The 26,352-nt window shown below is 36.1% G+C and overlaps 1 protein-coding gene across 7 annotated transcripts in view; it reads right to left on the minus strand.

The window, feature by feature from the left end:
• RASAL2 (RAS protein activator like 2) overlaps positions 1-26,352 on the minus strand; it is a 391,607-nt gene that overhangs the window by 139,680 nt on the left and 225,575 nt on the right. Inside the window, exon 1 of one of the 7 annotated variants that reach the window (XM_058539993.1) lies at positions 544-644. The exons of the other annotated variants lie outside the window; for them this stretch is intronic. Within the exon in view, the coding sequence (XP_058395976.1) occupies positions 544-556 (13 nt within the window). The 5' untranslated portion in view covers positions 557-644. Of the gene's footprint in view, positions 1-543; positions 645-26,352 lie in introns of those variants that run through there. 7 annotated transcript variants of the gene reach the window in all.

Consider the following 26,352-nt stretch of genomic DNA (forward strand, 5'->3'; position numbering starts at 1 on the left):
TTAAAAGCCTACCTCGGGCAAAAAGAATAAAGTTCTCATTTCAATGCTCTTACTGTTGTCTATGGATCCAACCTGTTGAACTTTCTGAATGACAGATTTATTATGTGCTACTGAGATTCAAGCAAGGCTGTTACAATCTTATTGATGGTCAATATAGTTTTTCTCTCTCAGAGAGAAATGAACTGTATCCATTCCCGGCTATCTTAATATTCCATAAAGAATTTTGGGGAGGATCCAGAATAAGAATCCCCTTCAAATTATTAAAAGAACAAATAAATGTTGTGGAGTTAATATTTTGCTATGATCATTACTCTTTCAATTTACGAGTTTCTCAGAAGGCTATGCTTGTGCTAGATTTTGTACTGGAATGCGGATAGCCTACACACAATACTCCTGTGAACTCACAGTAATGAAAACCAACTTAGTTTTTTAAAACCACAAAGGTAAACAGTCATTGCATTTGTGCAATAAAAAAAAAAAACATTCCCTTTAAATATATACAAACTTTTAACTTCAATCTCAGAGAGACTCTGGAACTCTTACCTGCGATTTGCATTCTGTGAAGTTTCTGGGTGTTGCTAACATGATCTTTCCAGCATGCCAGTCAGAAACTCAAAACACTTTGTATACCGTACTGGCCCGTGCTCGCTCCTGCTCGCTCACTCACCCGCTCTCACTCTCTCTCGCTCCCTCTTTCTTCTCTCTCTCTCTCTCTTGCCCTCGCTCTGTGTCTCAGACAGTTTGGAATGCAGAAAAGCGAGAGCCAACGCCAGTCAAACTCAATCCCCCCCCCCATTCTTTTGCTAGAGAGCACTAAACAATAGCCACCCTTCCTTACTCACCACGCCTCTCTTTACAGCACTGGGTGCTGGCAATCTACTTCAGGAGAAGCAATGTGATTTACCAAGCTAGGTAATTCATTTTTTCTGTCCCAAGGGGCAGTAGGGTGGATGTGTGCATGTGTGTGTTTTAATAAGTGATTTATTTTTTTAAAGCAATCTAGTTCAAAATCTGTCTTATTTTAGGGATATAAAAATAAAACAAATTTCAGAAATTCTTATTTTGAATGTGATCATACTAAATTAAAATATAAACTTTTCTAAGTACAAAAACCAGGTAAATATCTTACAGCTGATGTATATATAAGTCTGTATAGAAGTCTGTTAACACACATATTACTATCTTAAAGTCACTCAGTAGAATCACCTTAACTTATCACAACAGAAATATTTTAAATTTAGAAAATTTTTGATTCTCTAAAACCCTTCATTCAGGTCTTAAACTAGAACTTCATTTTAAAAATAAAGAATAATCAAAAATTAATTTTATAAACCGAGTGGCTCTTACTAATTAGTCAACTAGATGTGATGAAACTATAGATGTCACTATTCTCAGTCATCATTTGGTTTGTTTAAAAATCATACATATTTCTAAGGTTTGTTTTTTTCTACAAAAAAGGAAGGCAGGTCAGTGATGTAATCTTCATTATTGGTATGATGACCTAACACATTATGCAGCTGCTCAGTTGCTGAGGTTAGCATGTCAGGACTGATCAATTTAAAAATTCACATTTTCAATCACTGAATAGACTCCACTTGCCACTTCAGACAGTGGAACAGGACAGACATGAGAAGAGCATAGTATCAATCTGTTACCTACCACTTAAGAAACAGCTGATGGAAACACATATCCTCGATCTATCCGTATTTACGTGTGTTTATATATGTATTATGTGTAATATGTCTCTCACATACTATCTCACTATATATGTGTACATATCTATGTGTGTGTATATGTGTGAGTGTATGTATATTTCGCACCCTTTGTCTCCTCCCCTTTCTCTCCCCAACTCTCAATAATTTAAATTTAAAGTCTCCTTTAATTCTATCATAAGTTGTTTTTGGTTATCTAGTTTCATCTTCCTTCAAGAATCATAATACTCTAACATTGCATTCTTCTGCCTTTACTTCTGGATTCCTATTTCTACTTCAGATGAACTACTCCTTTAAACCTTACTGATACTCAAATAAGAATCATAGGGAAAGAAAGGAATAAACAAAAGTTATACAGAAAGGAAGAAACTACAGGTCTGACTATGCGGACTTGCAGATCACAGATTCCCACCCTACCTTATGCGAAACAAAACCCCTACCCTTTCATCACCAAAGATGATACAAAGCTTCATCACTATTATTAATTGTCATTTACAATCGACCTTAAAATACTACAAAGCATACTGGAATTATTTTTACTTATTATTCCTCAGAATAATTCTAAGAAATAGGTCATGATTTCCATAATTCTATCCAAGAGTTAGAACTAAGGGCAGTAAGTCTAAGTTTTAAGGGAGAGAGATTTCAGCTCAATAAAAGGAAGTCAGAGCCATGGAAAGCAGTTTTCTGAAGGGGCTGAGTGCTATAAGAGACAGTGACTCCCTAACTCTTCCCACACTGGTTGTTTGTCCATTTGATGAATATACTGCAGTGTAGCAGTTCCCAAACTAAGCTATTGACCAACACTGGTGTTCTGATGATAAAAGAGAATAACAGCAACGTTTTCCCAAATGACAGAAAAAGTTCACGTATACAATTTTCTCAAGTGTGAGTTTTTCTTCTTAAATATATTTTAAAATGTTAGAATCTATTACTGTCAATTAACCTTAAAGATGCCTAGAATGGTTCTAAATTCAGATAAATAATGACATTTTCAGATAACTGAAAGTTAATTATAACAATAACTTATTGGGTTCTGCACACAGCATGTTTACTACCAGGAGTTCTAATACCTGAATAAATCTGAGAATCACTGTTGAGGAAACAATTTTTTTTAAATCAAAATATGATGCTATTCCATTAGTCAGCAATCTTAAAAGGAGATTATACACCATATCTCATTAATTTCTATACTAAATCTTTGTTACAAGTATGCATTACTATCTGTTATTCCCTGTTTCATGCCTTCCAGCCTTGGCGTTCCTCCTTCTCTGTCTGGAAGCCCCTTCCTTGCCTGGTCTGCCTGTCATACTCTTATTTATCCTTCAAAACATAGATTTAAAATTATTTTCTTCATGTGGTTTACCTTATTTCCAACCCAGAGTTGATCACATTCTCTTCTGGACTGTTTTTTTTTTTAATCTGCACTATTTTTTTCTTTATATCCCTCATCAATACATTATGTACTGATGAGTAATGTCTCTTTTATTGGGGGTGGGGCTAGGGGAAGTGGCCAGGGGCTTTGTCTTGTTTTCAGCTTATTCCTAGAGCTTAGAACAATGCCTAGCGTTTGTAGGTACTTAATAAATGATAGATTGATGGATGGAAGAATATATTTCACTTATCAAGCCCTTTCTAAGTATTTAGACTTAGAAGTACTTTAGAATAATTTGAGGACAGGAACCATAGCATATCCATTTTCTGATGCCAGAGTTTATTACCACTGGGTATGTTACGCGGTGAAACAAGAACATAAAGGAATTCATCTCAGGCTTGTGCAGTTTCAAGTAACTAATTGAAGCCAATTGAAAATAGTCCATTTCATCATTCACCCAATTAAGATCTACTTGTAATAAGTGGAATCTTGATTGATAGAAGTTGCTTCTCGAAGTAATTTTCACCATCTGTGAACTCAGTGCCATGCGCTGTGCTGCCGCGGCCAGGGATATGCAGCTTCTGAGTAGAGACTGAAGAGACTGATAAGATCTTAATCTCCTACAGCACCAGGGAGGAGTTCTCTAAGAAGCTGAAGAAGTATCAGTAAATGCTTGACCTTTTAGCCATTAGGCTCAAGTTAGAAAGTGGCTGAAAACCATGTCCATATAGAAAATCCCTCACTGGTTAAGAACAGCCTCATAGAGTGTGAAGGAGTTTTGAACTGATATATTAGATCATACAACTAGAACACTCAATGCAGCACCCAGCATGTTCATTTTGGTTATGTGAGGGCACTTAAGCCATTTTATTTCTACAGATAATCACTATGTTGTAAATATCTGATTTCACATTTCTCCTCTGTACAGAGAGTTGGGTAGGCTTGTCTTGACTAATCCATCTTATGCAGTCATGATCCAGCATTGTACTTAATAAATAGTTCTATTAGGTTGAACTACATGAAAATGCCATTTTTGTAATTCAAAAATAGTCAAATACCAGTAAGGATCAAATGGATAATAACAAAGATTCAAACATTGAATGAAGGGTTTAACTAGGTACTTTTAAAGGTCTCTTCCAGTTCTGGAACCCCATGATATTATAATTCAAACATAAATAAGAGTATCAATCAATTTCAATGCTTGGTTACCAACTTGTCAAACTATGGTCCTCCTATTATACATTTAACATAGCACTCTGTTCTTGTTCTTCTTAGAACTTCACACAACTATAATTTAGTTATTTATATGTTGAATGTCTATCTGCTCCTCATCCTGGTGCCTGTAAGCTCCATGGTGGCAGGGACTATACCTGCCTTGTTCACTGCTGTATCCTCAGCGCAAACTATAGTGCCTGCCACATAGTAAGTGCTTAATAAATGTTTGCTGAATACACAAATGGCTTGAAAACAAGTATAAGTAGATTACTGAAGACTATATTATGTGAACTTACAAATTCAGTATCAACAAATATTAGTTTTCTTTCTAAAAGACTAGGATGATTTTTCCCAGTTATGAATCAATCAAATCGTATGTTTTGTGAAATCTGAAGAATAGAGACAGCATATTTTCCCCTTACCCCTTACAAAAGTAATTATGGAATTCTGACTTTGGTACAGGCATAGAACTCAACATGACAGCCATTAAGAAACCCTAAAACCATAAATGCATGATTTTATGTAAATCAAAGGGCACAAAAAAGGAGATAGTTGCATATAATCAAACATTACTTGCATATCCATTTTATTTCTTACCAAATTAACAAAAAATCCCTCTTAATACCTATCTCTCTTCTTCCAAGTAGAAACACATCTCAATAGCAGTCAAGCTGAGGTGTATACTAGTCTATATGTGTGCTTCCTCTTTTGAACAGCAGACAATCAGACACACAGCTTCTTCCAACCATAAACAGTTTGGCATTTTGATACTGTGGTCTTCCCACTGCATTCTTTTTAGAGCTCATATTAGAAAAGGAAATCATTGTTCATAATTGGAATGAACACCAAAGCCACCCACTTATTCAGAAATGCCACTGAAATTCTAATTTTTATTTCATTTTATTTGAATATGATGGGACCACAAGAGATACACACACACACACACTTTCCTTCTAAGAAAAAGGTCTTTATAATTAAAGACCAGAGGATCTGTTAGTCATATGGTTAGTAAAGTATTTACAAGTGTTTAGAAGAGGCACGTGCCAAAAAAGTGACAATTTTGACAGCCACACAAAGTTTTTACAATTTCTGGCTAAGCATTAGAGCTTAACTTTTCTTTTCCAGCCAAGATGATTTAGTAGACTGCATTTTCTCACCTGAAATGGCAACTGGCAGGGAGGAAGCATTACAGAGACTAGACAAAATCAGAGATCAGTCACCTTTCTCAATACTCTGGCTCTCATATGAACAGGACTATATTTCAAAGAAAAATAAGCAAAATGTTAAGTGGAAAAATACAGGGAAATCTTCTTCTAGTTTTATTTCATCATGTTGAGTAACAATATACTACAGGAACAAAAGCAACACTTCTATTTCTATGAAAACCATTCATCAATAAACAACAAAAAGCAACCAGAAGCATTCTGGGGATAAGGTTGGATATTAATGGGTAATATCTCTGAATGTGCTTATACAGCCAAGGACATGCCTATGATATTGGCTCTTCTCATTTAAAAAGAGGGCTTACAGGGAGTGACATCAGCATCATGGTGGAGTGAGTTGTTCGCTTTATCTCTCCCCTCTAAGTTACAACTAAATGGATAGCCATTAACCAACAGAGGACACAACACATTAGGACACCTGAGAGATCCATGAAGCCATACATCTGCAAGTGGGTGGACTGGATTCCTGGGAAGCAGTGCAACTAGGTGAGCAGACGCCTCCGCCTCCCCAGATGCAGCAATCCAGGTCATGGATACTCACACAGTGGCTGGCGCAACTGTGAGTGGAAGTGGGGGCAGCTCGGCCTGCATGTGAACGCTTTCAGAGTGGTAGACTAGCCCGCGAGAGCACCAACCTACTGAGGTGGCCCTGCCCACGTGACAGCTCTCCACTGAGTGGTGGCGGCTCAGCTAGCACCAGCCTGCACGCAAGTGCTGCTCTCGCCTAGCACAACAGCTCAGCTGGCCCTACCTGTGTGAGCACAACCTGACCACAGAACACACAGGCCCCACCTGCATGAGCGCAACCCGCAGAGTGGCTGTGGCTAGCCCATGCGAACGCAGAGAGGCCCCACTAGCACAACTACCAGCAGACAGGGGACATCAGAAAACACAGCTTCTTCCCCCACCTTGTGGTGGCAAGTGGAATCTGCAACCTAATGCTATTACACATTCGCCGGCAAAGGATCGCTTCATCAAATACCAGGAAGAACTACAGTAACGCTGCAGAGCAGAAGAAAAATGACAAGCCTCCAGAAAACAATCCTCAAGTCACAGAAAATTACAATCTAAATGACAGAGAATTCAAAATAGCTGTCATGAAGAAACTCAACGAGTTACAAGAAAACACAGAAAGACAGTTCAATGAGCTCAGGAATAAAAGGAATACTTCACCAAAGAGATTCAAGCCCTTAAAAAAAAAACTATTCAGAAATTCTGAATATGAAGAACAAAATTAATGAGATAAAAAAATAATGCAGAAACCATAAAAAATAGAGCAGATCTTATGGAAGACAATATTAGTGAATTAGAAGATAGAAATATAGAAATACTTCACGTGGACAGAGAGAGAGAACTAAGATTTTTTAAAAATGAAGAAATTCTTTGAGAAATATCTGACTCAATTAGGAAAAGAAACATAAGTATTATAGGTATTTCAGAGGGAGAAAGGAATAGAGAGCCTCTTCAAAGAAATAATAGCTGAGAACTTTCCAAACCTGGGGAAGAAACTGGACTTACAGGTATATTCAGCCAATAGAACTCCAAATTACATCAATGCAAAAAGAGCTTTTCCAAGGCACATAGTGTTAAAACTGGCAAAAGTCAATGACAAAGAAAAAGTATTAAGGGCAGCAAGGCAGAAAAAAATAACCTACAAAGGAACTGCTATCAGGTTTTCAGCAGATTTCTCAGCAGAAACCTTACAGGCTAGGAGAGAAAGGAATGATATATTCAAAATCCTGAGGGCAAAAACTTGCAGGCAAGAATACTCTATCCAGTGAAATTATCTTTCAGATATAATGGAGAAATAAAAGCTTTCCCAGATAAACAAAAGCTAAGGGAGTTCAATGCCACTAGACATGCCTTACAAGAAATGATGAAGGAAGCCCTCCTTCCTGAAACAAAAAGGAAAAGGTTTACAAAGCTTTGAGCAAGGTATAGACAGACAAAATCAGAAAATTGCAGCTCTCTATCAGAATAGGTTAGCAAATATTTATTTATAATATAAAAGATAAAGGGAAGGAAAGCATCAAAAATAATTATAAACACTGCAATTTAGTCACAAACTCACAACACAAAAAAGAATAATTTGTGACAACAATAACTCAGAAAGGGAAAAGGAAAGGGATGGAACCTGTTCAGGCTAACAGAGATAAGAGGCTATCAGAAAATGGACTATCATCCATGAGATCTTTTATACAAACCTCATGGTAACTAGTAACAAAAAAAAGAAAAATCAGAACAGAAACAAAAATCATAAATAAAGGGGAAACCACTAAAAAAAACCAAGAAACTGAAATGGCAGTCAGAAATACAAGGGAAAAGAAACAACAGCAATATAGAATAACTGGAAAACGGCAGTCAGAAATACAAGGGAAAAGAAACAACAGCAATATAGAATAACTGGAAAACAACAGACAAAATGGCAGTATTAAGCTCTCATATCACAACAATTATTCTAAATGTAAATGGATTGAATTCTCCAATCAAAAGACACAGAGTGCTGGATGGATTAAAAAAACAAGATCCAACAATATGCTGCCTCCAGCAAACACATCTCAGCTCTAAAGACAAACATAGGCTCAGAGTGAAGGGATGAAAGATGATACTCCAAGCAAACTGCAAGCAAAAGAAACCAGGTAGGTGTTGCCATACTCCTATCAGACAAACCAGACTTCAATAAAAAAAAGATAAAGAGAGACAAAGAGGGACAGTATATAATGATAAAAGGGACATTCCACAAAGAGGACATAATACTTAAGAATATAGGGGCCGGCCCCGTGGCTTAGCGGTTAAGTGCGTGCACTCCGCTACTGGTGGCCTGGGTTCGGATCCCAGGCGCGCACCGACGCACTGCTTCTCTGGCTATGCTGAAGCCATGTCCCACATACAGCAACTAGAAGGAAGTGCAACTATGACATACAACTATCTGCTGGGGCTTTGGGGAAGAAAAGGGAGGAGGATTGGCAATAGATGTTAGCTCAGAGCCAGTCTTCCTCAGCAAAAAGAGGAGGATTAGCATGGATGTTAGCTCAGGGCTGATCTTCCTCACACACAAAAAAATAATAATAATATATATGCACTTAACACAGGACCACCAAAACATATAAAGGAACTATTAACAGAACTCAAGAGAGAAACTGACAGCAACACAATAATAGTAGGGGACCTCAACACCCCACTTACATCAATGGATAGGTCATCCAGACAGAATATCAACAAGGAAACAGTGGCCTTAAATGAAACACTAGATCAGATAGGCTTAACAGATACACAGGGACCATTCCATCCCAAAACAGCAGGATACACATACTTCTCAAATACACATGGAACATTCTCAAAGATAGATGATATGTTGGGAAACAATGTAAGCCTCAATAAATTTAAGGGGATGAAATATATCAAGCATCTTTCCCAAACAAAATGCTATGAAACTAGAAATCAACTATAAGAAAAAAAAGCTGGGAAAGGGATAAAGACGTGGAGACTAAACAACATACTACTGAACAACCATTGGATCAGTGAAGAAATCAAAGGAGCAATCAAAAATACCTGGAGACAAACGAAAATGAAAACACAACATACCAACTCTTATGGGATGCTGCAAAACCGGTACTAAGAGGGAAATTTCTAGCAATACAGGCCTACCTCAACAAACAAGAAAAGCCTCAAATAAGTAATCTTAAATGACACCTAATAGAACTAGAAAAAGAAGAACAAACAAAGCACAAAGTCAGCAGAAGGAGGGAAATAATAAAAATTAGGGCAGAAATAAATGAAATAGAGACTAAAAAAACAATAGAAATGATTAATGAAACTAAGAGCTGGTTTTCTGAAAATAAACAAAATTGACAAACTCTTAGCTAGACTAAGGAAAAAAGAAAAAAGCCTCAAATAAATAAAATTAAAAATGAAAGAGGAGAAATTACAATGGACACCACAGATATACAAAGGTCTATAAGAGACTACTATGAAAAACTATATCACAACAAATTTGATAAGCTAGAAGAAATGGATAAATACTTAGACTCATACAACCTCCTAACACTGAATCAAGAAGAAATAGAGAATCTGAATAAACCAATCACAAGTAAAGAGATTGAAACAGTAATCCAAAACCTCAAAAAACAACACTCCAGGAGCAGATAGCTTCTCTGGAGAATTCTACCAAACATCTACAGATTTAATACCTATTTCCAAACTCTTCCAAAAAACTGAAGAAGACGGGATGCTTCCTAACTCATTCTACGAGGCCAACATTACCCTAACACCAAAACAAGACAAGGACAACACAAAAGAGGAAAATTACAGGCCAATATTGCTGATGAACATAGATGCAAAAATCCTCAACAAAATATTAGCAAATGGAACACAACAATACATTAAAAGGATAATACACCATGATCAAGTGGGATTGATACCAGGTATGGTTCAACATCTGCAAATCAATCAATGTGATAGACCATATCACCAAAATGAGGAATAAAAGTCATATAATCATCTCAATAGATGCAAAGAAAGCATGTGACAAGATGCAGCATCCATTTACGATAAAAACTCACAATAAAATGGGTATGGAAGGAAAGTACCTCAACATAATAAAGGCCATATATGACAAACCCAAGCCAACATCATACTTAATGCTGAAAAACTAAAAGCCATGCCTCTGAGAACATGAACAGGACAAGGGTGCCCAGTCCCACCACTCTTATTCAACATAGCAGTCAAGGTTTTGGCAAGAGCAATTAGGCAAGACAAAGAAATAAAAGGTATCCAAATTGGAGAGGAAGAAGTAAAACGCTTGCTGTTTGAGGATGACATGATTCTATATATAGAAAACCCTAAAGAATCCACCAGAAAACTATAAGAAATAATCAACAACTACAGCCAAGTTGCAGGGTACGAAATCAACTTAAAAAATCAGTTGCATTTCTATACGCTAATAACAAACTACTAGACAGAGAAGCCAAAAATAGAATCCCATTTACAACTGCAACAAAAGGAATAAAATATCTAGGATAAATTTAATCAAGGAGGTGAAAGAGCTATACACTGAAAACTATAAGAGATTATTAAAAGAAACTGAAGAAGACATAAAGAAATGGAAAGATAGTCCATGCTCATGGATAGTTAAAATGTCCATGTAACCTAAAGCAATCTACAGATTCAACGCAATCCCAAGCAGAATCCCAATGACACTCTTCATGGAAATACAACAAAGAATCCTAAAATTTACATGGAACACCAAAGACCTCGAATAGCTAAAGCAATCCTGAGAAAAAAGAACAAAGCTGAATGCATCACAATCCCTGACTTCAAATTATACTACAAAGCTATAATAATCAAAACAGCATGGTACTGGCACAAAAACAGACACACAGATCAATGGAAGAGAATTGAAAGCCCAGAAATAAAACCACACATCTACAGACAGCTAATCTTTGACAAAGGAGCCAAGAACATACAATGCAGACAAAGGAAAGTCTTTTCAATAAATGGTGTGGGGAAAACGGGACAGCCACATGCAAAAGAATTAAGGTAGACCATTATTTTACAGCATACATAAAGATTAACTCAAAATGGATTAAAGACTTGAAGGTAAGACATGAACCCACGAAACTCCTAGAAGAAAATATAGGCAGTACGCTCTTTGACATGGGTCTTAGAAACATCTTTTGAATACCATGTCTACTCAGGCAAGGGAAACAAAAGAAAAAATAAACGGGACTATATCTGACTAAAAAGCTTATGCAAGGCAAAAGAAATCAGGAACAAAACCAAAAGACAACCCACCAACTGGGAGAAAATATTTGCAAATCATATATCTGACAAGGGGTTAATCTCCAAAATATATAAAGAACTCATACAACTCAACAACAATAAAAACAAACAACTCAATCAAAAAATGGGCAGAGGATATGAACAGACATTCTTCCAAAGAAGATATACAGATGGCCAATAGGCATATGAAAAGATGTTCCACATCACGAATTATTAAGGAAATGCAAACCAAAACTACAATATGATATCACCTTACACCCGTCAGAATGGCTATAATTAACAAGGCAAAAAATGATAAATGTTGGAGAGGATGTAGAGAAAAGGAAACCCTCATACACTGCTGGTGGGAATGCAATCTGGTGCAGCCACTATGGAAAACAGTATGGAGATTTCTCAAAAAATTAAAAATAGAAATACCATATGATCCAGCTATCCCACAACTGGGTATTTATCTGAAGAACAAAGAGATGTATGCACCCCTAGTTCATTGCAGCATTATTCACAATAGCCAGTACGTGGGAGCAACCCAAGTGTCCATCGACTGATGAATGGATAAAGAAGATGTGGTACATACCTACAATAGAATACTACTCAGCCATAAGAAAAGACAAAATCATCCCATTTGCAACGACATGGATGAATCTAACACCTATGTCATTAGGTGTTAAGTGAAATAAGCCAGACAGAGAAAGACAAACACAGTATTATTTCATTCATATGTGGAAGATAAACAAGTACATGGATAAGGAAAACAGATTAATGGTTACCAGAGAGGAAGGGCATGGGGGTTGGGGGGGGGGCGTTGAGAGGGATAATGGGGCACATATGTATGGTGATGGATAAAAACTAGACTATTGGGGGTGAGCACTATGCAGTCTATACAGAAACTGATATATAATAATAATGTACACCTGAAATTACACAATGTTATAAACCAATTTGATCTCAATAAAATAATATTTTTAAAAACAGGGGAAATCTGAATAAAAAATAACTAAATAAAACCTAAAAAATAAAAATAAAAAGAGGGCTTACATTGTACTTGAATAAAGTTTTCAAAAGCTCATTTTCTTCAGTGGCTTTAATATATATATATAAAATTATCTGTTAGGGGGGCTGGCCTGGTGGCGTAGCAGTTAAGTGCACACGCTCCACTGCGGCGGCTCGGGGTTCGCAGGTTCAGATCCCAGATGCACCGCTTGTCAAGCCATGCTGTGGCGGCATCCCATATAAAGTAGAGGAAGATGGGCACAGATATTAGCCCAGGGCCAATCTTCCTCAGCAAAAAGAGGAAGACTGGCATCGGATATTAGCTCAGGGCTGATCTTCCTCACCAGAAAAAAAAAAATTATGTTAGGTTTGTTGATTTCCTATTAAGCTAATCTGTTGTCACAACTGAAGCACTCTTAGTCCATCTTTCCCATATAATGTAGATAACACTTCAGTGTCAGCAAAAATAAGTCATTAGGCATTTGTTTTTGCCTTAGTTTTAAAGAATATTTGCAATTACAGGCTACTGTTTCCATAAAATCTACTTAGAAAAAGCATTGATGATGGTAGTCATCTTTGGCATACCACTGATACAACAACATATACACATATACATATATATATACACATATACATATATATAATTCAAAATACTACTGCATACTGCAGGTAAAGTCCATTTCACTCAATTTCCATCATTTCCTTACAACTAACTGAAGCAAACTAAAATCTAGTAGAACTCCAAGAGATAAGTCATGAAGCATTAAAAAAAAGAAAGATTAGAAAATTCTACTAGCAGTTATGTAGGGAAAAGAGTTCTAAAACAGACAACCTAAGAGGTAAAGCTATCATTTTGCCCATTTTAAGAGATGAGGAAATGGAGACACAGACAGGTTTGAGTAACTTGCCCAAGGTCAGAAAGCGGTAGAGCCAGAATTCACATCTCAGCTGGCTCTGGGGTGATTTCCCCTGACCACTATGGTACACTAAACTAAACTACTTCTCCAAATGTATCTTTTAAGTGGCATTTTGGGGTTACTGTTTTCCTCTTCATAGCTTTCTGTATTTTCCAAATTCCTATAGTATTAATTTTATAAAAGAGCTTGCATATTCCTCCAGATTAGGTTTATCAGCAGCTTTGGCTCTTTTCTTCAATGTGTTTGAATCCAGAAGTCACAAAACATATATCTATTAGAACAATATACTGAATTTTCAAAAGAACATGCCACTTGTGCTTTTTCATTTATTTCAGCGTCTAGAGACAGCTATATTACCCAGAATCTGAGAGGCAGCTCCTGACTGGAAAATGAGTGATAATGTGTGCAAGTTTTCTGAACATCTGGGTCCTAGGATACGGGGAACCAGTAGAGAGGGAGTTCATCTTCTTGGTTTTTTTTCAAGGTAGAAGAGAATTGGTTAAGTGAGGAAAGGGAAAGGGAGATATTCTCAGTAGCTTGGCCCCAAATTGTGTGTTCTCAGGAAGAAATCCAATACAAGAGAGAACAAGGGGCCTCTTTTCTCAGTTCCATGGCTACTTTTTTCCCTCTTCCATTTTTTAACATACTCAATATCAAATAGGGCAAAGAACTGAATCAGACCTTATCCTTTATATAAAGAAAAGAGATAGGAAAAAAAAAAAACAGTATCACAAATATATATACAGTCTTTGGTTTGAAGATATTCCATACTTGTTTTTGGTAAGAATATTATCCTGTAATTAAACCTTTAAAAATGATGGTCCTAATCAACAAATGGGACCATATCAAACTCAAAAGCTTCTGCAAGCAAAAGAAACAACTAACAAAATAAAAAGACAACCTAAAGAATGGGAAAACATTTTTGCAAACCATATATCAGATAAGGGATTAATATTCAAAATATATAAAGAACTCATACAATTTAATAACAAAAAACAAACTGATTAAAAAATGGGCAGAAGAACTAAGTAGACATTTTTCCAAAGAGGATATCAAAATGGCCTCAGGCAGATGAAAAGATGCTCAACATCATTAATCATCAGGGAAATGCAAGTGAAACCACAAAGAGATAGTGCCTCACACTCAATAGAATGTCTATCATCAAAAAGACAAGAACAGGCGATGGCGAGGATGTGGTGAAAAAGGAACCCCCATACACTGTTGGTGGGAACGTAAATTGATCCAACCACTATGAAAAACTATATGGAGGTTCCTCAAAAAATTTAAAAATAGATCTACCATATGATCCAGTAATTGCACTACTGGGTATATACCCAAACAAACCAAAAACAGTATTTTGAAGAGATATATGCACTCTTATGTTTATTGCAGCATTATTCACAATAGCCAAGATATGGAAACACTCTAAATGCCCATCAGTGGATGAAGGATAAAAAAGATGTGGTATATAAACCAATGGAATATTATCGAGTCATGAAAAAGGAGGGTAATCTTGCTACTTGTGACAACATGGGCGAACCTTGAGCACATTATGCTAAGTGAGATAAGTCAGACAGAGAAAGACAAGTACTGTATGATATCACTTATATATGGAATCTAAAAAAGTCAAACTCAAAAAAAACAGAGTAAAATGCTGGTTACCAGGGAATGGCAGGTTGGGGAATAAAACTGATGTTGTTTAAGAGAGAAAACTTGCAACAAGTAGTAAATAAGCCATAGTGATCTAATGCACAGTATAACGAATACGGACAACAATACTGTATTATAATTATGTAAAGTGATAAATATCGCTACAGAGCTGACCCTGTGGCTTAGCGGTTAAGTGCGTGCACTCTGCTACTGGTGGCCCGGGTTCGGATCCCAGGCGCGCACCGATGCACCACTTCTCCGGCCACGCTGAGGCCACGTCCCACATACAGCAACTAGAAGGATGTGCAACTATGACATACAACTATCTATTGGGGCTTTGGGGGGTAAAAAAAATAAATAAAATTAAAAAATAAATAAATAAATATCACTACAACGGTAATCATATTATAATATATAAATGTACCAAAAGCAGCACACTGTACACCTTAAATTTACATAATGTTATGTGTCAAATATATTAAATTTTTTTAAATGATGGTCCTGATTATTTTTTAATAGAAAATCCATTCCCCAAAGGAAAGTTTAATTCTTAAGTAAGGGGAAAATTAATCTGTGGTACTTCTACTCATTACTTTTGAACCATTAGAATGGTGATAGTAATAAAAATAAGATCCTTTTTTTCAATTATATTCCAGGCTCCAAGAGGGCAATCCTGTCCCATTCTATGATACTAGCCTTATTACGTTTTCATTTCAAATATTACATTTTGAAATACACTTTCCTCCTCTTTTGTGAGAAGTGTTCTTTTTGGAAGTTCCTATGTAATGACATGAGATTTTTTTTTTCTTTTTTAAGAGTTGAGATGAATGATCCTCCAATCTGTTAAAGCCAAGTGCAAAACATTATGGACATGAAAAACAACTCCATAAATAATCATTTTTAGTTTTAGAAAATATCAGTATATATGAAAAATAACTTTCAAGAGGTTAAAACTTCCTTCTAAATTTCTGCACGGACAGTAAAAAAAATTATTATAGTTACAAAAAAAAGTGCTACATCATATGAAATAATTAGATATTCTTCCAGAAAAGGCAAAAGCAATGGTATAAAAGGTACAGAATTATGGGACAAAGCACATAATCAATTCATGATCAATTCCAAAACAGTAATCCTACAAAGAAAACACAATGCAGTTCAGCAACACAAACACTGCATCCAAGGACTGATTTACCGTTTGCTTTGAAAACAAGTCAAATTTTTCTGTCTGTCACAAGGGATAACATATTTTCTCTTGGCAGTAAAACATGAGATATAAATTCATTACTGCTAAGCAAAAAACAAAAAATATTACTATCAATGAAAATTTTGAAAATCCTCTGTAAGAGATGTGTTTCACTGACAGTAGTGATGCAGTTCCAATACAAAACTAAGTCTTTGGTTTTCAACATATTCAAGAATCATGACTGTATGTCCGTACCATTGTTTAACCTGTCTTCAATACTGGTTACTGTTAACAGATAAATCTGCCCCAGGATATAGTCAATGTAGAGAGCCTATGGCTTGGGTTTTTGAGCAAATATAAAACTAAATAATGTATTTAACATGCTAGTCTTAAAATGTTATATTGATAGGAAACAAAAATAAATGAAAAATAGCCATATTTCAAGGAAGTCTAATATGTGAGAGATATTTTATGGGTGACAAAAATTTAGAGAGAAGAGAAGAGATTTAATGAATTTGCTAAGGAAATAGTCATGGTGACTAAGGACAGAATCACACACTCATTATGAGATCTCTCAAGAGGCCACCCAAGGAAATAAGAACAGGGATATCTGTGCATGGGACAGAGACATCCCTTTCCCCTTCATCAGGAAATAAATACAATGGTTTCTATCTCATTGGCAAGAGAAAGTCAGGCCACAACACTGATTTTAAGAACATAGATTTGTCCGTAGAGAAGTTCTAGGCTTGAATTTGTAAAATCTGATTATTATAGACCATGCTTTATGCTGCATCATCAGCTGCTGCCTATTTAAAATTATCCCCTACAGGAGCCGGCCTGGTGGCATAGTGGTTAAGCTCGCGCACTCTGCTTTGGTGGCCCGGGGTTCACGGGTTCAGATCCTGGGCACGGACCTATGCACTGCTTATCGAGCCATGCTGTGGCAGGCGTCCCACATATGAAGTAGAGGAAGATGGTCACGGATGTCAGCCAGGGCCAGTCTTCCTCAGCAAAAAGAGGAGGATTGGCAACAGATGTTAGCTCAGGGCTTATCTTTCTTAGCAAAAAAAAAAAAAAAAAATCTCCTACAAAATTATCAAAATTTCCTAAAACTTTTATGATGCATATCTCAAATTTTACATCACACCCATACATGTAAACATGAAATTAAAAAGAACATGATGAATTTGAAAATATATTGTGCATTCTTGTTCAACATTTAATTGGACTCAATATTTATTGAGTGCCATTAAGTGCCAAACACGTTCTTTATAAAGGAGTTCTCTAAATGATGCATGAAGTTGCATCTTTAGCGTACAGAATTTCATTCATCACAATTTTTCCTACAACTGCTGGTAGCAACAAAAAACCTATGTATTCTGTTTTTATATTTTTGAATAGATGACTACAAATTTTTTCCCACTAAATAACAGTAAAACAGACAATTTTGCTAATGAATTTATTTTTGTAAGGGTATATGATATAACCACTGACAGTGTCACACGACCCAGGAGTATAGAACTCTGCCTCTTTTGCTGACCACTCTAAGGTAACATTAGCAGGTGAAAGAGCATAGTAGTTAAGAGAACTGACTTTACAGCCAGATTACCAGGTTCAAATACCAGCTGTGCAATTTTACTATTTGCATGCAGGGTCTTGGAAAAGCATTGCCTCAGTTTCATTAAATATTAAAAAATAAAATAAACAGGGATAATAATAGTACCCAGCTCATAGGGCTAAGTGAGTAAATATTTGTGAGGGTGCTTAGAACAGTACATGGCACAAACCAACATATAAACATCTGTTGAGTACAATAAAATAAAAATATTATTGTGTGTGTTTGGTGGAGGGAGGCTGTAAAAAAGTAGAACAAAAATAACCCAAAAGAAAATGAGAACAATTTTTATCACCCATCCCTGATTTGACATAGTATTCTTTCCCTCAAAAAGCTTACCTCTTTGCTATAAAATTTATGGGTTTCTTCATTTACCAGGACTCACAAGCTATTATTGCCTCAGATGCTCTGAAATCTTTTTCTTTTCCTTCCATTTACAGAAATGTCTAATACTTTTAACAGGAAACACTTTTAATGTGTTCATTGCAGGGTCCAGAGTACATCCCGCTAGAACTAAAATCACGTGAAAAAGTCTGTAACTTTGTCAAAAAAGTATTCCTCTTACCAAGAGTACTGTTCAGTCTTCTGTTCCATCCACAGAGAATATTAGAAAGAAGACACGACATACCCTACACTGTAATCATAGATACTTTGATAAGAAAATGCTTATTAAATTACTCAAAGAGGTACAAACAGAATGCTTTTGTGAAATAATTTCTCAGTTAGGTACATTGGACAGTAGCTTGCAGAAAATCTTGGGTATATATTCCAAGCAGAAACATTAAAACAAAATAACACATCACTTATGTTCTTCATATTATAGGCTAGTATTAGCCCAATCTTCTGAACTTATCCAACCAAACAATTTTGAGAAAAGATTTGTGCAGGGCTTACTAGTCACCTGATAATAATTCTGTAATAAAGTGGAACTATAATAAACTAATGCCTTCACTTTAGCATTCAACAACATTTATACTTTTCCCGCCACAAATGACTCTGGTAACTTAAGGCAATTTAGTCAACAATATAAACAACCAAGATTTATTGAATGTATAATAAATGCTGATCTAAATATTGCTGGAGATAGATTTTCCTGTTTTGTTGAAATAAGAAGTACATCCAAAATGGTTGAAGAAAAGGGTGTTAAATTTCATTGAATTAATTTTTTGGTGTGCACTTCACTTCTGAATACATTTTTACTATCTGTGACTTCTTTATAAGGAAAAAAGTTGTTCTCACCAAAAATCTGACATCTTGAATGTTTGTCATAATCTTTTTAATGATGCATAACCAGTACTTAAGTCTGAAATACTCTACTTAAAAATTAGATGGGTTTTAAATGTGTTCACATACATTGATTGCTTGGAATTCAAGATACCTTTTCTTACAGAAAATACAGCAAAATCGGCAAAGAGAAAGAAACTAACATTTCATGAGCACCTACTATGTGGCAGCACTCTGCTGGGGAACTTAATTTTAATATCTTATCTTTCACAACCCTGGGAAGTAGTAATTATCATCCTGATTTTACAAATTCAGAAGGTTGTTTCCTTAAACTACACGACTTTAGCAAAGCAATATATGTACATTGCGGGGAAAAAAACACCACCATACCTAAAATCAAATAAGCTAATAAAAAATAGCAGCCCCATAACCCACCCCACCAAAGGCACTCCTCCTTTTAATTTTCGGCTTTTTCTTTCGGTATTTATCACAACATTTCTAAATAAAACCTAGTGGTATAAGAATATTATTTAGAAATGTTGAGATTAAATTGGGAAGGCCTTAGAAGTCTTCCATCCTCTTATTCATTTGGACTGGATGCTCTCTCAGCCAGCTACACGGATGCCATCCTGAGACTTCCCCTCACCAATGTTCTGGGGAACTCCTTTGTCTTCTTCTTATCCTTCTCAATTTACCTCTTCTATTACCTGACAGGTACTTTAGCTTGGAATTTCAGTTTAAAAATCATGTTCACTTGGAACTTTAAGCGCACTGTTCTATGGTCTGAGCTTCTAATATTACCGTCCAGAGACAGATGCCACTCTTATTTGAAGTATTTTTGTTTCTGTTTTTTTTTTTTTTTGGTGAAGAAGATCGGCCCTGAGCTAACATCTGCCAATCCTCCTCTTTTTGCTGAGGAAGACTGGCCCTGCACTAACATCCATGCCCATCTCCTCCACTTTATATGGGACGCCGTCATAGCATGGCTTGACAAGCAGTGCATCAGTGCGCCCCGGGATCTGAACCTGCGGACCCCGGGCTGCTGCAGCGGAGCGCACGCACTTAACCGTTTGCGCCACCCGGCCAGCCCCTAGAGATCCTTAATTTAATCACTTCAGCAAAGATCGCTTTTCCAAATAAAGTCACATTCACAGATTTTGGAGATTAGGCCATAGACATATATTTTTGGGGGTCACTGTCATGCTACTACAGCAGGTATTATTCTGTTCTTCCCATTGGATTTTGTACTGTACATACCTATTGCATTTTCTATACTGTTTTTCTAGGTATAAGAATCAACAATGTTGTCTTCCTGCCAATTATCCTTTCAGATTCAACAACAGACTATGTTGTTATTAATTACAGTCTCTATGATATTCCAATAGTTTTCTGATATCAGTTTCTAATTTAAAAAGACGTTCTAGCCTCAAGAATGTTCTTTCTAATTTAAATAGATACATAGTGTGCTTTTAAAAAGCTATTTAAGATGCCCTCAATGATAGCAACTAAACTTGGATATATACAAATACTAAAATTTTTAAGAGTTCAGTAATTTTTAAGTTTCATTCAAAATAGAGAGAAATGTTAGTTAGAATTTATTAGAAATTATTATTTAGTTAGAAATTATTCTATTTACCTGGACCATATTACTACATCAAATTGGTTCTTTAGTAAGAGCCTTACAGTATTTATACAATGGCATCTTAGTTTAAATGATAGGAATAATCCTACGCTTTTGATTATCCCTAGAAAGGAAGAAGCATCACTTAAAATCTATGACCAAAGTCCATAGGAGAGAAGGTAAAATAGGGAAAATGAGAGAAAAAGAGGGTTATAACAAAGAAAGTACAATTTAATTAGATATTTTTTTCTGAGACACAAACATTTGGTACACCAATTCTGAAATAACATGGCATTATTACCAATAAAATGGAAATAGTATACAATAATTTTGAAAGACAAGTATACATTAAAGGATGACTTCTTAAAGTCTAATATTTCTTCTAGAAACCCATTCATGAATCTCACTTATTAACAAAGAACAAGAGGGAGACAGATTTCTGCTAATGAAATTTTGAATCTGTTCTTTTTCCTTGATAGGTACTGATACAACATACCTTTGTTTGACCTATGGTTCAACATTTCTAATGTGGAAAATGCATAAACCAGCCTTTAAGATGAGCACATGAGATTCTGCAAGATTAATTTTTCTTTAAATTGCTATGTCAATTAAAAGTGACAATAATACTTCAATGAACTAAATGTTGGTGTCTCTCCAAAATTCATGTGTTGAAATCCTAACCCCCATGCTATGGCATTACAAGGTGGGACCTTTAGGAGGTAATTAGGTCATGAGGCAATTAGGTCAAGCTCTCATGCATGGAATCAGTGCCCTCATAAAAGGGACCCCAGAAAGCTCCTCTGTCCTCTTTCTGTCACGTGAGGATACAAGGAGAAGTCGGTAGTCTGCAACCTGAAACAGGGCCCTCAACAGACACCGAACCTCAGACTTCTCAGTCTCCAGAACTGTTAGAAACAAATCTTTGTTGTTTAAAGCTACCCAGTCCATGGTATTCTGTTACAGCAGCCCAAACTGACTAAGACAAGTACTATACCTGAATGTATTATTTAGTCATAAATACAACAGAGCAGTTAAATTCATTGCTATGCCTTGAGAAAGCTTCTGAAAATATAAGTATAATTCTAATTTACTAACCAAAGTAACACATTTAGCTACAAAAGCTCATCTTTTACCTATAACCCTATGCTATACCACCCATGTCAAACATGATCAGAAGAGGCCAAATTTTCTCCTCACTCCTATTCTGCATGCAGTTTCTTTTTTGGGAGGCTTATCTATCATTGTGGAATTTTCAAGCTTTTAGTAGCTACTCCAATGCTATTTTTATCTAATTGTTACGTGCACTGCCAATGATATCCTGCTTTTAAATGTATTTTTCTCTTTCTTCTCACTTCCGGTCACACCTAACGTATTATGTCACTAGGCTCCCTCCCTAAGTTCATCTGGCTCCTAATACATACATCTGAACACTTCTCTACAATTTCTACTTTTAAAAATTAATTACAAATATTTGTTTAAAGATGTTTTTGACTCTTTGATGGCACTACTCTGATTAAAGTGAGAGGGAAAAAAATCTAAAGGCCTGTAAGTGGAAAAAATGAACTGAGATAAAATAATAATCTTTTTTTATGACCAGTTCTCTTTCTAATTCAGTCTCTTTTACCTGGTTCCTATCCTATGAATTCATGTTCTTTTCACTCTTTTCTCCTTGAATTTTTCCTATGTTATTCTCTACTCTCTAGAGTTAGCAAGAAGAGGTCCAACACAGAAAAAAATAAGAATTATTTTGTAAGCAGAAGGAAAAGAGTGAAATAGATGGGAATTTCCCAATGTGCTATATTAAACATCAATTAAAATGGGAACATAAGTTCAAGTGCAGATTTCTAAAGACTACAGGAAAGAAAATAGGTTGTGAATTTCAGAGAAAAGAAAGTAATCAGAATGATCCAGTAAACACAACAGCTTTATGGGAAACTCGGGAGCTTCCTTTCTTAAGTATCGTTACTACAGAAATCAGACTGCAGGTGGGTGCTGAGAGGGTCATAACAAAACATGCTTCATCCCTGGAGGCAGCTCCAGTCTGTTTTAGACACAAACGCAACAAAATTTTCCACCAATCTGATTTATAAATCCTTCTGTTTGAAATACAAACTAAAAAGGCTTTGGTAAACACCTTAGCCAATCCTGGACTACCAAAAAAAAAGGAGAGAGAAGAATGTGAGACAGTGAGAGTGTGTGCGAGCACAACTAAAGCAAGCAGTGTTTAGCTAATTTTGCTAAACTTACGTGATTCAGATATTTTTCCTTTTGGAAAAGGTTCTATGGCAGCCAAGGGCCTAGATCAAGTCTTAAAAATAAATCTCAAGATGCGTTATAAGCAACTCCACACCCATTTTTCTACCTCCATTACATAACAGAAAGGTGAATTATGACTGTACTTTAGAAGAAAGGAATTTGCTAAACTGTGCAAGTAAAAATGGAAAAAACAAACAAGTAAAGTCATGAGATATAGAGACAGGATGCTTCCTAACATGTCACACCTCAGATTTCTTTATTGGGTTGATTTAAACCTGTCCAAGCAAAATGAGAAACATTACACCTACTCTATTATCCCATTGGTTCCATGATTTTATAACAGTCAGAGAGAACTGAAGTTTGTCTCAAATCAAAATTTATGTTGTTGGTCCTGCATTGTTCCTTCAAATCATAATAAAAATCTCATCGGATAAGGAAGCTGAGGTTCAGGGTTAATGATGAGAAGAGATGGAATCTGAATCCAGGCAAGGGCAAGTTCAAAGCTTATGCCATTTCCACTGCTCCACCACTGCCTCTGATTAAAGGCAGTCCTTCCAGAGAGGATGGAGAGTTCTAGTCACAGTCATGCATTTTCTTTCCTAAAGCAGCAAACCTTCTCCATCTCTGAATTAACTGCTAAATCTGCTCGTGATTTTGATATACTAATTAGTCTCTTAATAACCTATACTCCAACAATAGCACACACATTTATGCTATCAACCTGAAATGCAGCAAAAAGGATTAAAAGGTTATTTTCTTTCATTAAAATAATTTATTTTCTCTCACCATTCTGTACAGGAACAAGAAAATATGTAATAAAAGCTATTTACTACTAACAAAATCTTAAAAATAAGCACAGATACCTTGCTCACTAGCACAACTACGGTTATGATATCAACCAGTAGCAGAGTCTAAGAGTTCAGATTGACATTGCAACCAGGCACATTCAACATTGTGACTTATTAATTTGGACAATCCCACTTAATCAACTTTGTACTTATCAGAACCAATAGTTGTGACTGTAATAACTGTTTATAGTCCTTGTGGCTGCACAGTGATATTTAGTAATTCTTTAATTTCATTCCTAAAATATTTCTTTGAAGTGGATGAGGTTTTTCCCGCAGGAAACAAAAAAGTATTTCCCACATCTAAGATTATTTTTCATTTTAAAGTGCTTCACCCGAAAAAGTCAAGCAAGGGTTTCTCTAGTGTGTGTCACATTAGTCATTTGCTCAACAATCAGTCACTCACTCAACCTGCAGCAATGCACAAAACAACCTGCTAGGTGTTGTGGTGATACCAACATGAATAAGATACAGTCCTGTCATCTAAGGCTCCTATCTAGTAAAGAAGACACATACCAACAACTTGTTGAAAACATAAGGAAATACATCCCAGTATTAGAGGTAGAAAAAGAGCTGTTTATCACAGACGAATGCTGGTGAATTCTGATTAGTGAAATGAAAGAAAAGAATGTCAAGAGGTGATATCTATTTGGGCCTCAGGATAAAATGGGATTATCATATTTGAAGGTGGTGAAGTGCGTGAATAAAGCAAGGCATTCCAGATTGATGGCCCAATGTGAGCAAAAACCCATGTGTATGAAAATGCCTGGGGAACCTGAAGCAGTCCTGTGAGGCCAGAACCCAGAGTATCTGTGGCAGGTAAAGAAAGACGATGTTAGACAGCCAACTCTGGGTCTGAGTACAGAGGCCCTTTAGTGCCACTGCAAATTTGGGCTTCATCCTATAGATAATGAAGATCCAGTAAAGGTGTTTAAACAAGGAAAGTAATATGATTCAATTAGTGCTTTACAAAGAAAATACCAAACAAGCAGTGAAATGACTATCAAAGAAGGAAGAAAACAGAAACAAGAAGAGATAGATGAGTAGTTATTAAGATACCTAGGTAGAAATAAACGGATCATGTAAAGTTAGAAGCACTAGAAGGATGGTGGTCATATTAACAGAAACAACAGTCACATGAGAATAACAGTTTGTGGGGGAGGGAGGGAATGAAGAAGGGGAACTACAAGGATAATGGCTTCAGTTTTCAAGATTCTGATAGAGATGTTCAGATGACCAATTGGAAATTCAGGCTTGGAATTGAGAAGAGAAACTGAAGCCAGAAATAGAGATTTAAAAGTTACTGGCACAGAGGTAATATTTGGAAAAATGAAAATAGGTGAAGTCATCTACAGAGAAAGAACAAAGCAAGAGAAGAAGGGTAAGGATAAGACCCTTAGATATCTGCTCTCAAACAGCAGGAAATAGCAAAGAGGGTACAGTGAGGCAAAAGCGCAGCCAATAGAGGAAAAAAGTCACAGAAGTAGAGAAAGGGGAGCTCTAAAGCAGGAGGGAGAGTCAATCATTACAAACTCTGAAGAAGAGTTAGAGGGTGAAGAGGACTGCAGTTATGGAACTTACTATCACATCTCTGATGCTGGGGAAATTTCAGTGGCATATGAAATCAGATTTTGGGTACAGAAAAAAATAATTAGGGACTAAGCACAGATAAATTACGTTTTAGAAAAAGTTAATGAAGAACTGAGATAGCCCTAAGGTGTCCTAACTTTTACAATCATTTCTAGAACCAGTTAATATACTAAAAACTTAGAATGTGCCTGTTACAGGAGAAGGATGCTAACTGAATCAGTGAATCAGAGCATAACTGGAACTGACTCGTGTGCTATTTTGGCTTTAACTTATCTAGCTTCTAACTTGAGTCAATTCTATGAATTAAATAGTTATAATAATAAAGTGGGAGGAAGCTGTTTTCAGTCATAAAAGTATGTCTATGATGCCTACCACCTCAAATCTAATAGCATGTTACAACTAGTATTCAACAAGCAAAGAAACTTGCTTTGCTGCACAGAGAACCGCTAAAAACGCTGGACCTCAGTAAAAAAACCAATACCGTGGACATACTGAAAAGTAATTTCCCCAGTATTTAGGGGAAAAAAAAAGGGAAAAAATCTTAAGGGTAAACAACAGAACATTAGAAAGTAGTCTGAATTCATAAAGTGGTAGTTTGCAATACAACACTTGTCTAGTAATCCTATATTTCATATTTTATTTAGTTTTCGTGCAGATCACTGGCATATCTGTAATCTGAAGTGAAAAGCTGGGGCCCTTTTAAGAGCTGGAAGAGGACTATTTTATTAGCCTAATATTATTTGCTAGGATCATCACTAATAATACTTGAAAAACTGTGAAATAAAACAAAATAAAATTACTTACAAGCAATTTTTCTTACTAATATTCTTCTGAATTCTAATTATCCAACACTATAAGAAACATAATAAAAACAGTCCTAACTAAGGCAGAAAAACTGCATTCTCAGATCTTCTCATGAGAAAAGGGTTGCTATGGGTTTACAGGAGACCTGTGTAGAAGGAATTCTTTCTTTCTTTCTTTCTTTTTTTTTTTTTTGGTGAGGAAGATCAGCCCTGAGCTAACATCCATGCCAATCCTCCTCTTTTTGCTGAGGAAGACCGGCCCTGAGCTAACATCTATTGCCAATCCGCCTCCTTTTTTTCCCTTTTTCTCCCGAAAGCCCCAGTAGATAGTTGTATGTCATAGCTGCACATC

Source organism: Diceros bicornis, chromosome 4 (assembly GCF_020826845.1).
Source record: "Diceros bicornis minor isolate mBicDic1 chromosome 4, mDicBic1.mat.cur, whole genome shotgun sequence".
Lineage (NCBI taxonomy): Eukaryota > Metazoa > Chordata > Mammalia > Perissodactyla > Rhinocerotidae > Diceros > Diceros bicornis.